This window comes from Maylandia zebra, linkage group LG12 (genome assembly GCF_041146795.1).
Source record: "Maylandia zebra isolate NMK-2024a linkage group LG12, Mzebra_GT3a, whole genome shotgun sequence".
Taxonomy (NCBI): Eukaryota; Metazoa; Chordata; class Actinopteri; order Cichliformes; family Cichlidae; genus Maylandia; species Maylandia zebra.
This window is the reverse complement of record NC_135178.1, coordinates 15,462,917-15,477,988: the sequence shown is the minus strand read 5'-3', so window position 1 is coordinate 15,477,988 and position 15,072 is coordinate 15,462,917. Positions and strand designations below refer to the sequence as shown.

Below are 15,072 nucleotides of genomic sequence, written 5' to 3'. Positions count from 1 at the left end.
CCCCACACTGTATGCTATCAGACATCTAAATCAACTTGATTTGTTCCTGGTTTTACCAGGTCAAGGCCCACACTATATGACAGCAGTGTGATAATCAGAACATCAAGTAACATTTCTTCTCCAGGTCTTCTATGAATGCAGTTTAAGAGTTAGCAACAGAGAGTAATCAAGACGACTGTCTAAGCCCACTCTTTCAATCCCTTATTAGTTCTAATTACTGGTGAATTTATGTGAAGGCAAACAATAAGCACTGATTGCTCGCGCTGAAACACTTACATAACAATGTTCTCATAACATCTTTTAGGTTAAAGTTTAAAGCAAAGTCAAAAAGGAAACTTTCAACATGTGAAAAAGAGTAATGTCACGATGTACAACAGCTACGTGAGCATTAACAGGATAATCAATGACATTAAAGCATGTTAATTCAAGTGTGAATGTCCTTAAATCACAGCAAACAAACCCTGATCTTGCAAAGAGGCATGCACATGTAGCATGAGCACAGGATGGAAGGCATTATGATGCCAAGTGAACTGATGAAATTTCACCGTCGGGTCATCTGATGCATCCGGTTATGGAGCAGCTGAGAAATCATCCAATAACATGAATTATTTGGATGAAGCAACATGAAGAGTAATGAATAAACAGATTAGACAGAGCTGTCTTTATCAGTCACACGCACACCAACGTACTACACAACAAAGCATATGTCATGGCATGATTAAAAAGATCCAAAAATACAAACTCAGCGCTGCAAAAAACCTAGTTTAGTAAACAGGGTTCATCCACAGCTTTTAGTTTCCGCTGGCAGTGACCTCGATTGTGTGTCCCCCGCCCAAAAGTCAGTCCTTATTCTGGATGAAAGATGAAGATGAAGGGCATGCTTCCTGATGTGATCTCTGTGCAGTCTTTATTTCAGGAATGTCTCCTGGATCCAAAGTAACAAGCAACCTGCAACATATAAAAGACCACTATTAATTGCCCTTGACTGTTAACAGTAGTTTAGTTTAGAGATGGCAACTAAAATTTGTTGTAAACACATCATGGTGCTTTAAAATTTCAATGCTGTTTTTTATTATCTGTTGCCAAGAGACAATGAACACTCAAGAAGGGAAAAAAGGGAAAGAGAAAAAAGTAAGCACTAAAAATAAATCCAGATGTCACCGCAAAGCCATGGCTTATGTAAGAGCTGCAGAAATGAATTTTTAGATGCCTGTAGAAGAGGGTGTGAGGGCAGTATTGAGTTAATGACAAAGATGCCTCAGTCAAGGCTCACTGGTACTGACCTTTGCATTCATATCAACTGCACAGCTCCACTTGACACAAGTGGAGCTATAGTTCGATAACGCATTAGGTGTTGAGAGCCCTCTTCGAGATCCACGACATACTCTCTGATAGAAGAGACACAGTGGAGATTTTATCAGTTTAGTATCTATACAGAAAAAGGTTAGCGAATGCAAGAAGGCAACACTGTCACCTACTGGATGCCTAAATAATAGCACATCCAGAGAAATATTGGCAAACAAACCTCTGATCCTCCGTTTCAGGCTCTACCAGGATGTTTTCCTGTCTCTCTTTCACTCGCAGAAACACAAAGGAGTCCAGGCAGGGCTCAGGCACTAACATTAGGATACACAGTGGTGAATCCAGTGCAATGGTCAGTAAAAATGTCACAGCAAATGTCACCATTTGTCTGCATGGGCTAATAGTATCACCATTTTAGACACAGAACGACACCTTACCTGCTTTGAGCATATCCATAGTCTGTACATTGGCTGGCATGCGCTTCAGTGCTACAGCCTTCAGGTAGCTTTCTGTGTTGGCATAATACCTGCAAGCCAGATGTGTTGGCATGTGATTTAAAAAAAATTCCCAAGTGTTGCAAGAACCGCAGCGATTTAAACGACTTTATTCCAGTACACTCACTCTTTGGCAAAAGCAAACTCCTCAGGCGACAGCAGAGATGGCTCGCCCTCACCCCGAGACTTCTCTCTCTCCAAGACATGTGGGAAATACTTTTCAATCTAGACATGAACAGCACAAAAGGTCAGGCAGATGTCACCAACTTAGCGAAAACTCAGTTTTGTGGCGCCGACCCAACCGACCTTCTGCAGACGAGAGCGCAGGTAGCTGCTGAGAACGTAGCGGATCCTGTCTATTTCCATACGATGGATGCTGGCCTTTGCATCGCCTTTCTTCACCCGCTGCAAGTTGGACTCCTGTTGGTGACAAAACTGTCAGAAATTAAAGGGTCCTTTTATTCAGGGCTACTCAGAATGACCAGAAAAGCAACAGCCCTGGGATATGTTTGAATATCAGTGTTAATACCATCCTAATCATCTGAAATGAATGACTCTCCACATCTGGATGTATAGTAATGTAATCAAGGTCCTACTGACAGGCAGCAGCTTTAGTTAGTAGTTTGTCACAGAGCAAACCACATTGCCCTGAATTGTTTGAGATTTTATTTTGAAACCACCACATTACACATTTGACATTACCATCAAAGTCTTGATATCAATTGCAGGGCTTCCTATAGATCAATTTATCCATACTAATGAAACTAAATAGTAAGAAAACCAGCAATGAAGTGCTGATCTGTCAGGTGACAGAAGAAATTAAAACATTTTTGTAATAATTCAAGTAAACGAACAAAAAGAAGAAATCTCAGATATTCCTGAATTCAACTTCTATATTTTGAACATTTGATGTTTTTTGACCCACTGAAGAGGAAATTACTTTCTTTAAACTCACACTGAAAAATAAATTAATTTGTGTGTATAAAGTGGCATTTTGAGCTCTAGTGAATTGTAATGGGTCTTTTTCTACAATCTTTTGCTTCTTATGGGTTAAAAAAAAATTCACAGTTTAGAAGAGGTGGAATGCACCTATTTTTGTTTGTTAAGCCACTTAACACTGACCTATGAATCATCCGAGCACGAAAAGGCACCGAATTCGAAGGAAAAGCCAGTAACGCGTCTGCAAAAACAACAGACAACTTAACAAAGAAGCTATTTTAACGTGCTACTTTAGGCACTTTGCTATTGGGAGCCTGTAGCAAAAAACACATTCTTTCTTTTCACTCCTTTAGTTGAATCTATTAAAAATGCCAAAGAAAAAAAACATTTTACAGGTATGAAATTATATTTCTACACCAACAAGATGATTCTCACTGAGAATCAGCTTGGTATATCTCAGCATGTGTGCCATTAAATAAAATTGTGCAAACTAGACAAGTTTTTTTTTCCAAACAAGTCATTTTTAAGCATGGCAATGATCCCTAACACACTGCCAATGCAGTAAAAGCACACCTGGATGGGAAAAACAACAACAACAAAAAAAAAAAAACCCCAAACATAAAAAACAAAAACAAAAAAAACCCACACAGCGGAACACTATCAGTCATGGATTGGCCTCGACATTATTGAAGCAGTGTGGGATCATCTTGACAGAGAACAGAACAAAAGGCAGCCGACATCAAAGAGCTTTTAATGTCCTTTAAGAAGTCTGGAGAACAATTCCTAAAGATTACTTAAAGAAATTACAAGAAAGCTTGCCCAAGAGAGTTCAGGCTGTGTATAACATAAAGGTGGTCATACGGAATATGGACTTTCAAGCTCATTAGACTTGTACTAACTTTGCTTTTGCCTTACATTCTGCATCAATTTCACTACATAACATAAAAAACATAAAAAAGTGAGAGGTGGCTCGAGACTTTTGCACAGTACTGAATATAGTTTTCCCTCTGCTGCATTTGAATCAGTCATGCACATTGTCATAGGTTGCAGTCCTTGGCGTTTCAGTTGCTGTTTTGCAATTCAGAAACTCAACTATAACCATGCATGCCACTGAACATTAGAAACCCACAGCAGGAGGTATTCCCCGGGTAGTTTACCATATGAGTCAGCTGCTCCATCACACACTCCACCACCTCTGATTTGTTCTCCAGCAACTCCGGTGAGAACTTCTCATTTAGCCAAGCCTGTGGGCGACACACACGGACACAACAGTGAAGACGGTGCTGAATATCTAATAGAGGTGAAGAGTCTGCACGTCAGGGGAATAATCTGGCCTACTTCTTCCAGTTTAGCGATCAGCTCGGCCGGGGTCATAACATCCTCCTGGGTGTCATCCTGGTTGAAGTCGCTGCCGTCGTCAGACAAAGCGTCCGACATGGTTTTCAGTAAAAATACAAAATTTCACCAAAACGCAGAATATCTGTTGAATTAAAAATAAATTAATAATAAAAATAGAGCAATTAAAACTGAATAATATGAGAAAAAATGTACTAATGCGACTACTACTGTCACAGCAGCCACAAGTTAGCGGAAAAACTCGTTGTTTATTCGCGCCACTGGGATTCTTCTCGCGAGATTTACATTGTGCTCGTTTCCCCGAGTTTAGCTTGTCAGGCAAGCCTTCTCGTAGGCTTAGTATAGTTTTTATTAATAATTGGACGGAGCATTCAATAAAAGACAGTAAATTCGTTTCTAGACATTCAGGAAGAATATTGATCGGGGATGTTGAGGATTTTCTGCTACAGGAGCGCAAACTTTAAAAGTTCAATGAGCCCGGTTTTTCCTGAAATGCATCACTGAGGGAATCTTCTCTACATAGCACGTGCTGTGAATACAAGCAATACACTCAAAATATTGCATGTTGCTGAAGATTGTTGTAAGTAATGCTAGAGTGGTAGAAAGTGGTGGGAGAAGCATTTCTATTGTGTTTTCACGGATCATAATTAGTAGTTATGTTATTGTGCTTATATTGCGAGAGATATCTTTATATATATATTTATTATATATTTTATATATTTACAGATAATTACTGCTAATACTATCAAATATATAACACAAGCATTACTTATGATCTAGAAAAACCCTCATAGAAATGCTTCCCATACCACTAATAGACATAATATAATAGACACTGTATAAAAGACAGTGACAGGACAGGGTACTGCATATTCACTCAAGAAATACCAAAAGATTGTGATTATTACAAACACACAAAGACATAACTGATGCCGTAGAAGTCAATTTGATTTCCTAAATCAGCATGTCATTGAATTTGATAAAATTTAATTGCCAGTAAACAGTAAAGGTGCTTTGTGTTGTAAAGTAAAGACTCTAAAACCAATAAAAATAAACTTCAACAATCAGATTAATCATTATGAGGAAGCGGCTCCCTTTTAATGGGAAGAAACCCCTGGCAGAACCAGGCTCAGGGAGGCTGTGCCATGAGTGGTCGTGGATGAGTGGGGAGGGAGGAAGCAAAAACGACACTCTGCGGAAAAGAGCCGGAGATTAAAAATAACTAATGATTAAATACAAAGCAGCATATAAACACACAGAGTGTGAATAGAGTTGAATTAAGAAGAAATGCTCATTGCATCATGGGAAGTCCCCCAGCAGCTTGGGCCTATTGAAGTTTAACTAAGGGAGGGTTCAGTGTCACCTGATCCAGCCCTAACTATATACTTTATCAAAGGTTTTAAAGCTAATCTTAAAAGTAGAGATGGTTTCTGTCTCACAAATCCAAACTGGGAGCTAGATCTACACGTTATCTGGGCTCTTAGCCTGCAGTTTCATTCGTGTGAATTCAGAGATCATCTGCTTCGCTCGTTGCAGCTCTTTCAGACAACCTTACTGCAGTATCTCATTTGTCCTATTTGCTCCTTCTCATCACTCCTCATTGCACTTGCTTCATAGTTCTTTCATATTTTTTGCCTGCACTGCGGCCACCATAGTGATGTTCAGTGTTGCACGCTATCAGCATCCTCTGAACTTATCTGGACTACATCAGACCTGCAAGGTTGCAGCTCTCACCACATGCCTCAGACAGCTGCAGTTTCCTTAATGCACATCAGCAAACACAAATAACAGAAAAACTATATTGAGAAGAATTTGTCACTGCTCACTGACAAAAATACTTATGAGGCTCTGAATCGAGACACAGGTAGTGGTTACAGGAAAAGGGTCATAGAATGTGTCAAGCACTTAGATTAAGACAATGCTGCTGACCAGACCTCATACCACAGGCTACACCCAGGGGAAGCTACACCAAGTCTGTATGGTTTACCGAAGATACAAAAACAGGGTGTACCTTTAAGACCAATTGTCTGCATGATCAACTCAGAGTTTCTGGCTTTGATCCTCAACCCGTTAATAGGCAGCTCTAAACACTATATCCAGAACACTTTGAATTTTGTTGAGAAGCTTAGAGATGTCATAATGGAGGCAGATGAAACAATGGTCTCATATGATGTTACGTTTCTCTTCACTTGTGTTCCAGTCACTGAAGCAGTGAAGGTAGTTCATAAGAGATTACAGGATGACCCCAACCTCAGCAGCAGGACCACTCTCAGCACCGACCAAGTGTGTTTGTTTGTGGAACTGTGTCTTCATTCCACCTATTTCAAATACAAGTGTCAGTACTACAAGCAGAAACATGGGTGTGCCGTAGGTTCCCCAGTTTCACCCACTGTGACCAACTTGTACATGGAAGAAGTGGAAAACGGGGCTCTGTTATCCTACCCTGGAACACCCCCAAGTCGTTGGTACAGGTATGTGGATGACACCTGGTTGAAAATCAAACCTCAGGATGTACCACAATTCACTGATCAGATTAACTTGGTGGAGAAACACATCAAGTTCACCATGGAGGTTATGAAAAATGACTGCCTTCTTAGACTGTGAGATTTCCATTAGTAATGGGGGACATTTAAAAGTTGATGGGTAACGTAAAATATTGTGATCCTGTTTCTCTTTATTCTTTGATCCTTTATTATTCTACTTGCTCCGTTTCTTTGCCGCTTAACTCCTCCCTCAGTTTTCAACTGATTTTCACCATTCGAACTTTAAACTGTTCTGCTCCTTCTGCAGATGTGTGCTATATCTTTTGGTGCTCATAACTGCTATACTTTTTGAAATATTAAACTTTTTGTGCCATTTTTTGGCCCATTAAAATGAATGGACCACACTACAATTTTCTGCCAATTTATTACATATCTGCAATGTTTTTATGATTTCAGCAAATTTTCTAATATCCATTTCAGCATTTTCATGTCTTTTCAGCAAAAAGTTTTTTCACCTGTTTTGAGCACAACTTTTCAGCAGAATTTTCAGTTTCTTCATCTATTTTCAGCAGAAAGTTCAAAAAGTTCACCTCTTTTCAGCAGAATTTTCAGCTTTTCACCTCTTATAAACACAAATCTCAGCCTCTTCTGCTCAGTGAGATGAGCAGCTGCTTTGAGAGCAGTTGGCACAGGTTCAAATCTGACCTGTGGCAATTTTTGCTTTTTTACTTCTTTTCAGCTGAAACTTCTGCTTTTTCAGCTGTTTTCAGCAGATTCCACTACAAGGCATTCACACTGCATTTTCTCAGGAAATGCAACTTTTTCTAATTAAGGTTTGACTGCCATCACCCCCTGGAGCACAAACTGTGTGTCATCAGGACGCTACGAAAAAGAGCTAACAGCATCGCCGAAGATACAGCGGGCAGGAAAGCAGAAGAACATCATATCAAGAAGGCGGAGGAGAGAGCCTAGTGCTAAAGCTTTCATCTTTCACAATCTTACAGTGCTGTGATTGAACTGAACAAAAAGAACAAATATGTTTTCATGTTTTCTCTTTATTTGTTGGCTGTTTTAGTCTTTCGTTTAAATAGACTTGAATAACATGAGAACAATATAGATATTTTTTTATATCAAACACTGACCAACATTCATTCAAAATAATAATAATCTTCAGACATAACTACAGTACATCAGGGAACATTAGACAGTTTTTTGTTTCCAAAAACAAAATACTGAAACTGTGCAATTGACGATATTCAATTTTGACCTGAATTGAATATAAAATTCATTTGAATAATCATAGCAACATATCATTAAAATTTACTAGATAAAATCTAAAGAAATTAAAACTGAAAATAACTGACCTTAATCTGTTTTTCCAAAATTTATATTAGACAGATTACATTATTTGATCCTAGTGTAGCAGCTAAAGAAATATTGCATATTGTAATTTTTTTTTAAGTAGTGCACCTTTCAGGTGCACTTGGACAGCAAGTCTTCAACATGATTCACTGGCTCCTATAAATATTTGCAGCTGTCACTGCTCGGTGTTAATCCCCAGGATCCATACAGTCACTCAACTGGAATAACTTGAAAATATTTAATGTTTAAAACATGTCAGGAGGCCTCAACAATACTCAACTGGGCAACAACCCACTGTCTTGTTTTGTGATTATCATTGTGATTTTGTCACAACTTTTGAGGGTAAATGGGACTGATGGCAGGAATGGCATATGCAGTTTGGGGATTTAACAGCGGAATGGGGTAGGGGTAGGAGTAAAAAGCAGACCCGATGAGAGCAGAGGGAGGTGGACCCATTGGTACATTGCGATACATTAGCTGAGAGGGAGGTAGTCTCATTCTGCTGGGGATAAATGAAGGGGGCAGGGGAGGTTGGAGCCTGGAGTCTCTGGCTGTTTTCTCGTAGCCTGACAGGACACACGGCAACGGCATGCTGGCGGCGGAATAGGACAGGCTCTGCTGAGCGGGAGAAACTTTCTGTTGCATTGTCCTGGATTTCTCTCTCTTCTCTGTCTGACAGGGCCACAGAGACATCCTCTTTGCACAAGTCAGAGAGTCGTCCTGCTGAAGCAACCTACCCGTTTGGCCTTTGGTACTTGGCCGAACTGGAGTGGGTCGTAGAACATTGCCAGATTTTGGAATAACTCTGGTGAAGCTAGAGGTAGATGTTGGAGAAAAGCCAGGTTTCACAGAGTATGTGGTGGGTAGCTGGAAAGGATAAAGGTAATGTTTGCTTGCTCCTTTGTAGGACTTCCAGTCTTTAACTTGGTTTTTAATCGAGTCAGAGACGATTTGAGAAACATCCTTATTCTGTCCTTTAGGTTCTTTGTGTGTCTTACTAACAGTCTTGCTATCGTCACTGCGGCCCGATGGATTTTTGACAGAAGCGTTTTGGGACATTTCTGAGCTTGATGCAGTTTTATCTTCACCTCCTGCTGGACCTTCCTCTGATGAAACAGAGTAAGGGGAGGGGCTGCGGGAAGAGGAGGAGGATAAAGGGAGTGGGGAGCCATCAGAGGAGTTGCAGTTTCTGCTGGAAGAAGCCCTGGCTGGAGACTGGGAACAGTGGATGACGGAGGGCCTTTCTTTATCCTCGCTCTGAGAACTGGGCGGCAAATTCAGGCTAGCCTGAGCCATTCTCTTTTTTTTCTCCAGAGGAGAGATGACCTCTCCGGCTGCAGTCGATAACTGAGCAATCCACGAGTTGGATGCGGGGAGAAGGTAAACAGAAGGGCAGACATTATTGGTGGCTCTGTTTGGCTCAGTGTGGTGTCTGTCAGCCCAGAGAGCAGAGTGAGGATGAATTACTGCTTCACTTTGACAGGAAGATTCTGGACTTCTCTGGGTGAGTAACTGAAAGACATAGAGGAGGAGGGATTTTAGAACACAATATAAACAAACACTTCTCTTTTAGGTGTTTTGTCAGAGTTATAATTTGTTACCTCTGAATCAATGTCTCTATCTGAATGAGTTCTTTTCCTCTTCCCTTCTGCCTTAGTCATCTTGCCATCCAAATTTCTCTTGTATGGCTTTCGTGGTTTGCTTGGAGGCAGGGGTTTGTCTTCCTCTCCTTTTATATGCCTCTCAAAGGGAAGCACCAGCCTGTCACATAAGCAGCACAGTTTAAATTGAGTCTCAGCTGATCTTATAGTGTTTGAACCAAAAAAGGTTCTTGAGAAACAGAGTCATCCTCACCTCTCATAATGTCTGCGAGTGCAAGTAGCTGCACTGGTGCTACCGGGGCTTCCTCCCAGCTCATCGTAGACTTTCTTCCAAAGGCGTCGTGCTGTCACCTGTTGACAAAAATGAACGTGTACAACAGTTAAAAATCATTACACTATTTAAACAGTTCCCACTAGGATGGCAGTATCTGGTATCCTAATCTTATGCTGTTTCTATCATGAAACCATAGACTGTATATAAAAGATGGATGTAACCACCTACTGGTCCATTCAAACCACAAATCCTCAATTTTGTATTTATTTATTTTTGGAGACAAAATTAAAATCAGAATTGGGCAAGAGGATTGACAGTTAACAACATGCTTGCAGGTATGGGTGCACTGCCACTTGTTAGTGCACAGGCAATTCATTTTCCCAAGGGGGTACATTAGAAACTGAGAAACAAGGAAATTCACCAATAAGGTGGAGTCAGTTCTGCTCGATATTAATTCTTTGAAAGGGCAGGCTAAAAATAGGACTCCGGTGAGGGTGTGGCCCTCCACGGAAGTCCCAGTTTATCATGGAGCCCCTTGGAAAAGTTAATTGTCCACCCCTGTATTAGTTCTGTGTAACATACCAAGGCAGCAACAGTGTGATTAAAAGGTCCAAGTCAGAGACTAGACCTGGACTAACACCTAGCAGACTGCGCTTGTGTGAATTAATTTATTCATTTTTGTACCTCAGGTGCTTGGACCCTAAAATATTTACTTATAGATCTATTTGTAAAAATGTTTTTGAGGAAGGGCAGTGGTTGCTTACCCTTTAAATGCCATGTCTGCTGGTTTTCGGTATTGAAATTACACTTTCAATTTTAAACCTGTGCTAACGTAGGTGGCTCATATTGGTGTATTTACAACCTGGGACAAAGCAACGGTGGTCAACACGAGCCTCGATCTAGTTCCATTTCATTATGAGTTTCACTCTCACAACTTATGCCACAGTGTCAACATCAAAGAAAACAGAGCATGGGGAGCGATGTGTTGACAGCGCCGCTGTCTGCATCTCTAGCACCTAAACCTACAGCTCATTTCCACTTAAAAGCCCGCCAGCAGTGAAGCCTTTTTTTTGCATCTGTTACATAAGCTAAATAAAGTACTTACTGAATCATAGCCTCCAAGTTTATCAACAGCTTTGTAGATCTTCCAGAGATTAACTGAGAGTGGGGGGGAGACACACACACATGAATAATCTACTTCTTTTTCTAATTTCATTTTACTAATGTGTTTATATAAAAGCAATAATAGAGTAAACTCACTTTGTTTAAAGCCCAGGTGAGGAATCCTTTCAATGGGTGTACCTTTCTCCTTCATAAAAGAGTGCAAACTTGAGACAAATGCCTTCTCCTCCATCTGCACCACACTGGCCCTTCCTTCATCTTCACATTCAGTTGTAGAGTCGTGAATCTCAATAACAGCAGGAGAAGCCTACAGTAAGAGGAAACAGATGCATGAAAGGACTACATTAGTATGCTTTGTAAATGTGTCACAGTCCACTGTTTTACAGCTGAAGGTACTGTGAGAGAAATGGGAAAAACGACATGCAGAGTTGTCTCATGAGACACAAATGTTGAAATGAAACGTCAAAATCAGAGAGTAGGGTTTTACCGCTACTTTCAATAGATAACCGCTATACATCCTGTCTGGAGAGAACGCAGCAGACTTGTGGGGTTTTTGGTCTGGAGCTGTCAGTCACTGGTACAAATGTCACTCAGTAAAATGAGCTTGAGCCAAGAAGAGAAGAGTCGTTGCAAGTCAGTAGGTGAATAAATATGTTGTTTTGCAAGAGCTCCAAAAATCGCATATGTTTCTGCAAAAGTAGTGTCAGTGACACTAACGAGGAATTTAAGATACCAAGAAATTTGGCGTCAAGTTCACATTACTCAGAAGTCCAGCAGAGGAAATTCACAATGTCACTATTTGTGGTTTGCAAGAAAACAGAAATGAAACAGAAAAGGCATGCAGAATTAAAACCGTCGCTTCAAAAGATTTCAAAAAGCTGAGACTCAAGAAGAGAAACTGTTGCTTAATTTTAGCTCAGATGATATTTCTATTGTTGAAGTAAAAAAAAAAGAAGAAGAACAAAAAAAAGGGCAGCTAAAAACGAACCCTTGGGTGTGATAGTCTTCCGTTGTTCACAGTGTCGCTCACGCTGTGTAAACACTGGTTCATACATCACAAACGCTGATATAGTCACTTCTCGTAGTGAAAACAAAGAGTTTGGAATTTACAGCATCTATTTAAATGTGAGATCTCACATCACAGCTGCATTTGATCAATTTCGGTAGATTGGATGTCAAGGGATACCGCAGTGGACGCTGTCAATATTTTACTTTGAATCACCACATATAGAAGCTGCTATTTCTGTGGCACTCATTGTACAACAAAACAGCTAGAGGCGGTTTCATATTGAATCAAGTTCCTCTATGTGGTTCCTGGTTCCGAGAAGTAAACCCCTAGAGTGAGTAATAGTGAAGGTGCAGGCCTCTAACCAAGATAGCCCAACTGAGTCACAGTTCAGTGGCTTTACACTCCTGTTCCCAGCCAGCAGCAAACAGCTCTGACTTTCCACTGTTTTCTACAGGTTTTCTCATAGGCAATATTTTCTGCACCACCTAAAAGAGCACCCCGGGCGACCTGCTTTTCTCGCCACATTTGTACAAATCAGGGGATTTTGATTGAATATGCGGCAGAATGCGCGCGCGCAATGATATTCATCTAAAAATGTGAGAAAGTGGTGATTGGAATCTTGCACAGAATTCAGCTCGGCTGTTTTCAGTCATCGTATTTTAGATCTGATTCACAAAACTTTCAGGTTTACGCATCAATGATCGCCTACAGGAAATGTCTTCACTGTAAGCCACATAATGAAGCCCCTGCGCTGAAGATCGCACTCAAGACCAGAGAACAAATATCATCGTGAAACTTTCGGTTGATTTTCACAGATGAATTTTCTTTTCTTTCTCTTTTTTCTGTCTTTTTTCTTTTTTTTTTTTTTTTTTTGGAAAACTGTGTGGGTGATGTTGATGTCAATGTGTTGATACACAATTCTCACAATGATTGTCAGCGGCGTTCTGGATTGATGCTATCGTCAGGCCAGAAGTCACCACATTAACCACCATGCTTTCAACTAACATCAGCTTTGGAAATTTCATGAGCTAATTTGTGTTTCTCATATTGTTCCTCTCATTTCACTTACCAGAACAGCGGCTGTGAGTGGCAGTGCTCCCGCAGTTTCTTTATGTGCAACGAAATATTGTGGCGTGTGAGGTGTGTGTGTGTGTGTGTGTGCGCCTTTTCGAGGCCTCTCAGAAAACAAAGCAGAATCACTTATTCCTCCTTACTCATTTCATAATCGACCATAGAGATGAAACGACTGTACGCACATAATCAGCACTTCAAAAAATCGCCACTCAAATCCACTGAAAAGGGGAAATGAAAACACAACACATAACTCATTCTGAGTAGTCATGTCTGTAGTCACTGATTAACTGTAACTGATGGAAATTGCCCAGACGGCTGCCAGAAGACCAACTGTCATTTTTTTTTTTGTCATTTTATCAGCAGTGACAGAGTTTAGTACCTGCTTTGCGGTCCCCTTCTCTTCGTCACTGGCTGCCGTTTGTTGTGACGTTTCATTCTGGTCCTCTTGAGCTTCAAAGAGACAGAGACGGTAAACTCAACAAAAATCGAGTCATTTGGGTATGTGAATTTACCCGAGCCACCTTGGATTTTTTTTTTTTTAATTCAAGACATATCTTGGGTAGAAGTGCGCAATCTGATCAAAATTTAAAAGCATCCCTCATAAATAATATTAAAGGGGATTTTCATCACTGTTCTTGTAATTTGGTCAACAGTTATAATGTTTGATAAGTTCAGGGGGAAAAAAAGAAAAACAGTAATCTGTAGAACATATTGTCAACTGGGTGTGATATAAAACCACAGGTTGCAAAACCACTTCCTGCTCATGAACACAACCACTTGTACGCTGCACTGTATGATATTGTGACACAAGAACTACAGTATTTTGGCAAGATAATCTCAAGCAAGATGAGAATCCACTGAGGCACTTTCATTCATTTGCCTGCCCTGCATTAACGTGAACGTTAGTGGTTTGTGATATTTTGCCTGGCAACAGTTTAACTTTTACTTTAGTGCTTCCACGTTCAGGACTGCAAAATATAGGAATTTATGAATGTAGCTGGAAATAATATGAATGTTAAAAAAGCCAAACAAACAAGAAGAAAATACCAAGGCTGGGAACGAAATGCAATTCTGAGAATGACATGTCATTCTTCACAAACTGTCAGCTCAATACCATGAAGCCCTCCACCCACAGTGATATCATTTGTGTGCAAAACCAATATGCTTCTCTTTTGAGATCATTTATTTCCTGTGCTGCGGCTTGAACCTTTAATTCTGCTTTCAGTAGCCCTGAACTTCTCCATTTTGAGTGTTGGAGAAATATTTTTGACATATTGTTTTTAAAAAACGTTCCTTTGCCTCTCAGAGGTTACTTAGCTTCACATAAAACACGCGCTTGTTGTTTGAAGCAGATATCGATCGGAGTCACATTATTGTGACAGATTAACTGCGGCACTTTAAAAGCCAGCGAGAACTCCTGTGACACTTTGTGACGTTTTGGGTCTAACAGTCGCTTCTGTCACAGATGAATGTCATGAACATGAATTTACTTTTGCAAAAATCTTCAAAGTGTCTTTATAAAAAACTTCAGAAGAACTAAAATCATCCCTAAAATGATGTGTTTAACTCGTTTCTATACGTTCATAAAGCAACACATGTAAACAGCATCTACTTTTGAGTACAAAATCAAGATCGTTCTTACCCATTTCCAGATGTTGCCTTCTAGTCTCCGGCTTAACTGTGACAGTAATTCATGCAGCACTCACGTCAACTTGACACCACAAAATAGGAAGGTGTCTCCACAGGACAGTTTCATTGGTTGACTGATGTAACACCGCAAATGAGTCTGGGAAACTGAGTCCTTTTTTTCTTCTTCCATCAGCTGTGTTTGAATAGTCAGCTTAAAACTTTAATAAAATCTGCATTTGGGTATCTTACAGTCTGACAGCTGTAGCTCACAGTGTGCTGTTTCTCATCTGTTTTTTTCCTGAGGACATGCTATTGTCTATACTTGTGGTGTCATCAGCACATGAAACACATATTTCTGATTTTGTAGAGATTACTACAAGTGATTCTATTGAAGATTTCTTATACAGCTTTCATTTTAAACAAACAT

At 40.1% G+C, this 15,072-nt stretch overlaps 2 protein-coding genes across 2 annotated transcripts; both read right to left on the bottom strand.

Moving 5' to 3' along the window:
• Positions 1–24: 24 nt before the first annotated feature.
• Positions 25–4,354, bottom strand: gins4 (GINS complex subunit 4 (Sld5 homolog)). Its single transcript, XM_004544271.4, has 8 exons — positions 4,074–4,354; positions 3,893–3,979; positions 2,103–2,216; positions 1,924–2,021; positions 1,740–1,828; positions 1,526–1,616; positions 1,284–1,388; positions 25–948 (listed from the first exon to the last, which is right to left on the bottom strand). The coding sequence occupies exons 1-7, from the start codon at positions 4,170–4,172 to the stop codon at positions 1,292–1,294; spliced, it is 675 nt and encodes a 224-aa protein (XP_004544328.1). The 5' UTR covers positions 4,173–4,354; the 3' UTR covers positions 25–948; positions 1,284–1,291.
• A 3,265-nt stretch (positions 4,355–7,619) lies between these two features.
• Positions 7,620–14,728, bottom strand: arid5a (AT-rich interactive domain 5A). The gene is made up of 7 exons (XM_004544270.2): positions 14,659–14,728; positions 13,396–13,466; positions 11,072–11,240; positions 10,917–10,969; positions 9,791–9,888; positions 9,538–9,697; positions 7,620–9,448 (listed from the first exon to the last, which is right to left on the bottom strand). Exons 1-7 carry the CDS (start codon positions 14,660–14,662, stop codon positions 8,264–8,266), a joined length of 1,740 nt encoding a protein of 579 aa, XP_004544327.1. The 5' UTR covers positions 14,663–14,728; the 3' UTR covers positions 7,620–8,263.
• Between the last annotated feature and the right edge of the window lie 344 nt (positions 14,729–15,072).

Bases quoted from the DNA above. Each gene is read 5' to 3' on its own strand.
- gins4 (XM_004544271.4), bottom strand. From the start codon at position 4,172: ATGTCGGACGCTTTGTCTGACGACGGCAGCGACTTCAACCAGGATGAC. The intron at 1,829-1,923 runs GTGAGTGTACTG...TCTGGCTTGCAG, and splicing joins GAGTTTGCTTTTGCCAAAGA to GTATTATGCCAACACAGAAA. The intron at 1,389-1,525 runs GTTTGTTTGCCA...CTCTTCTATCAG, and splicing joins CCTGAAACGGAGGATCAGAG to AGAGTATGTCGTGGATCTCG.
- arid5a (XM_004544270.2), bottom strand. The intron at 11,241-13,395 runs GTACTAAACTCT...CTCTTACTGTAG, and splicing joins AGAAGGGGACCGCAAAGCAG to GCTTCTCCTGCTGTTATTGA. The intron at 10,970-11,071 runs GTGAGTTTACTC...CCCCACTCTCAG, and splicing joins TCACCTGGGCTTTAAACAAA to TTAATCTCTGGAAGATCTAC.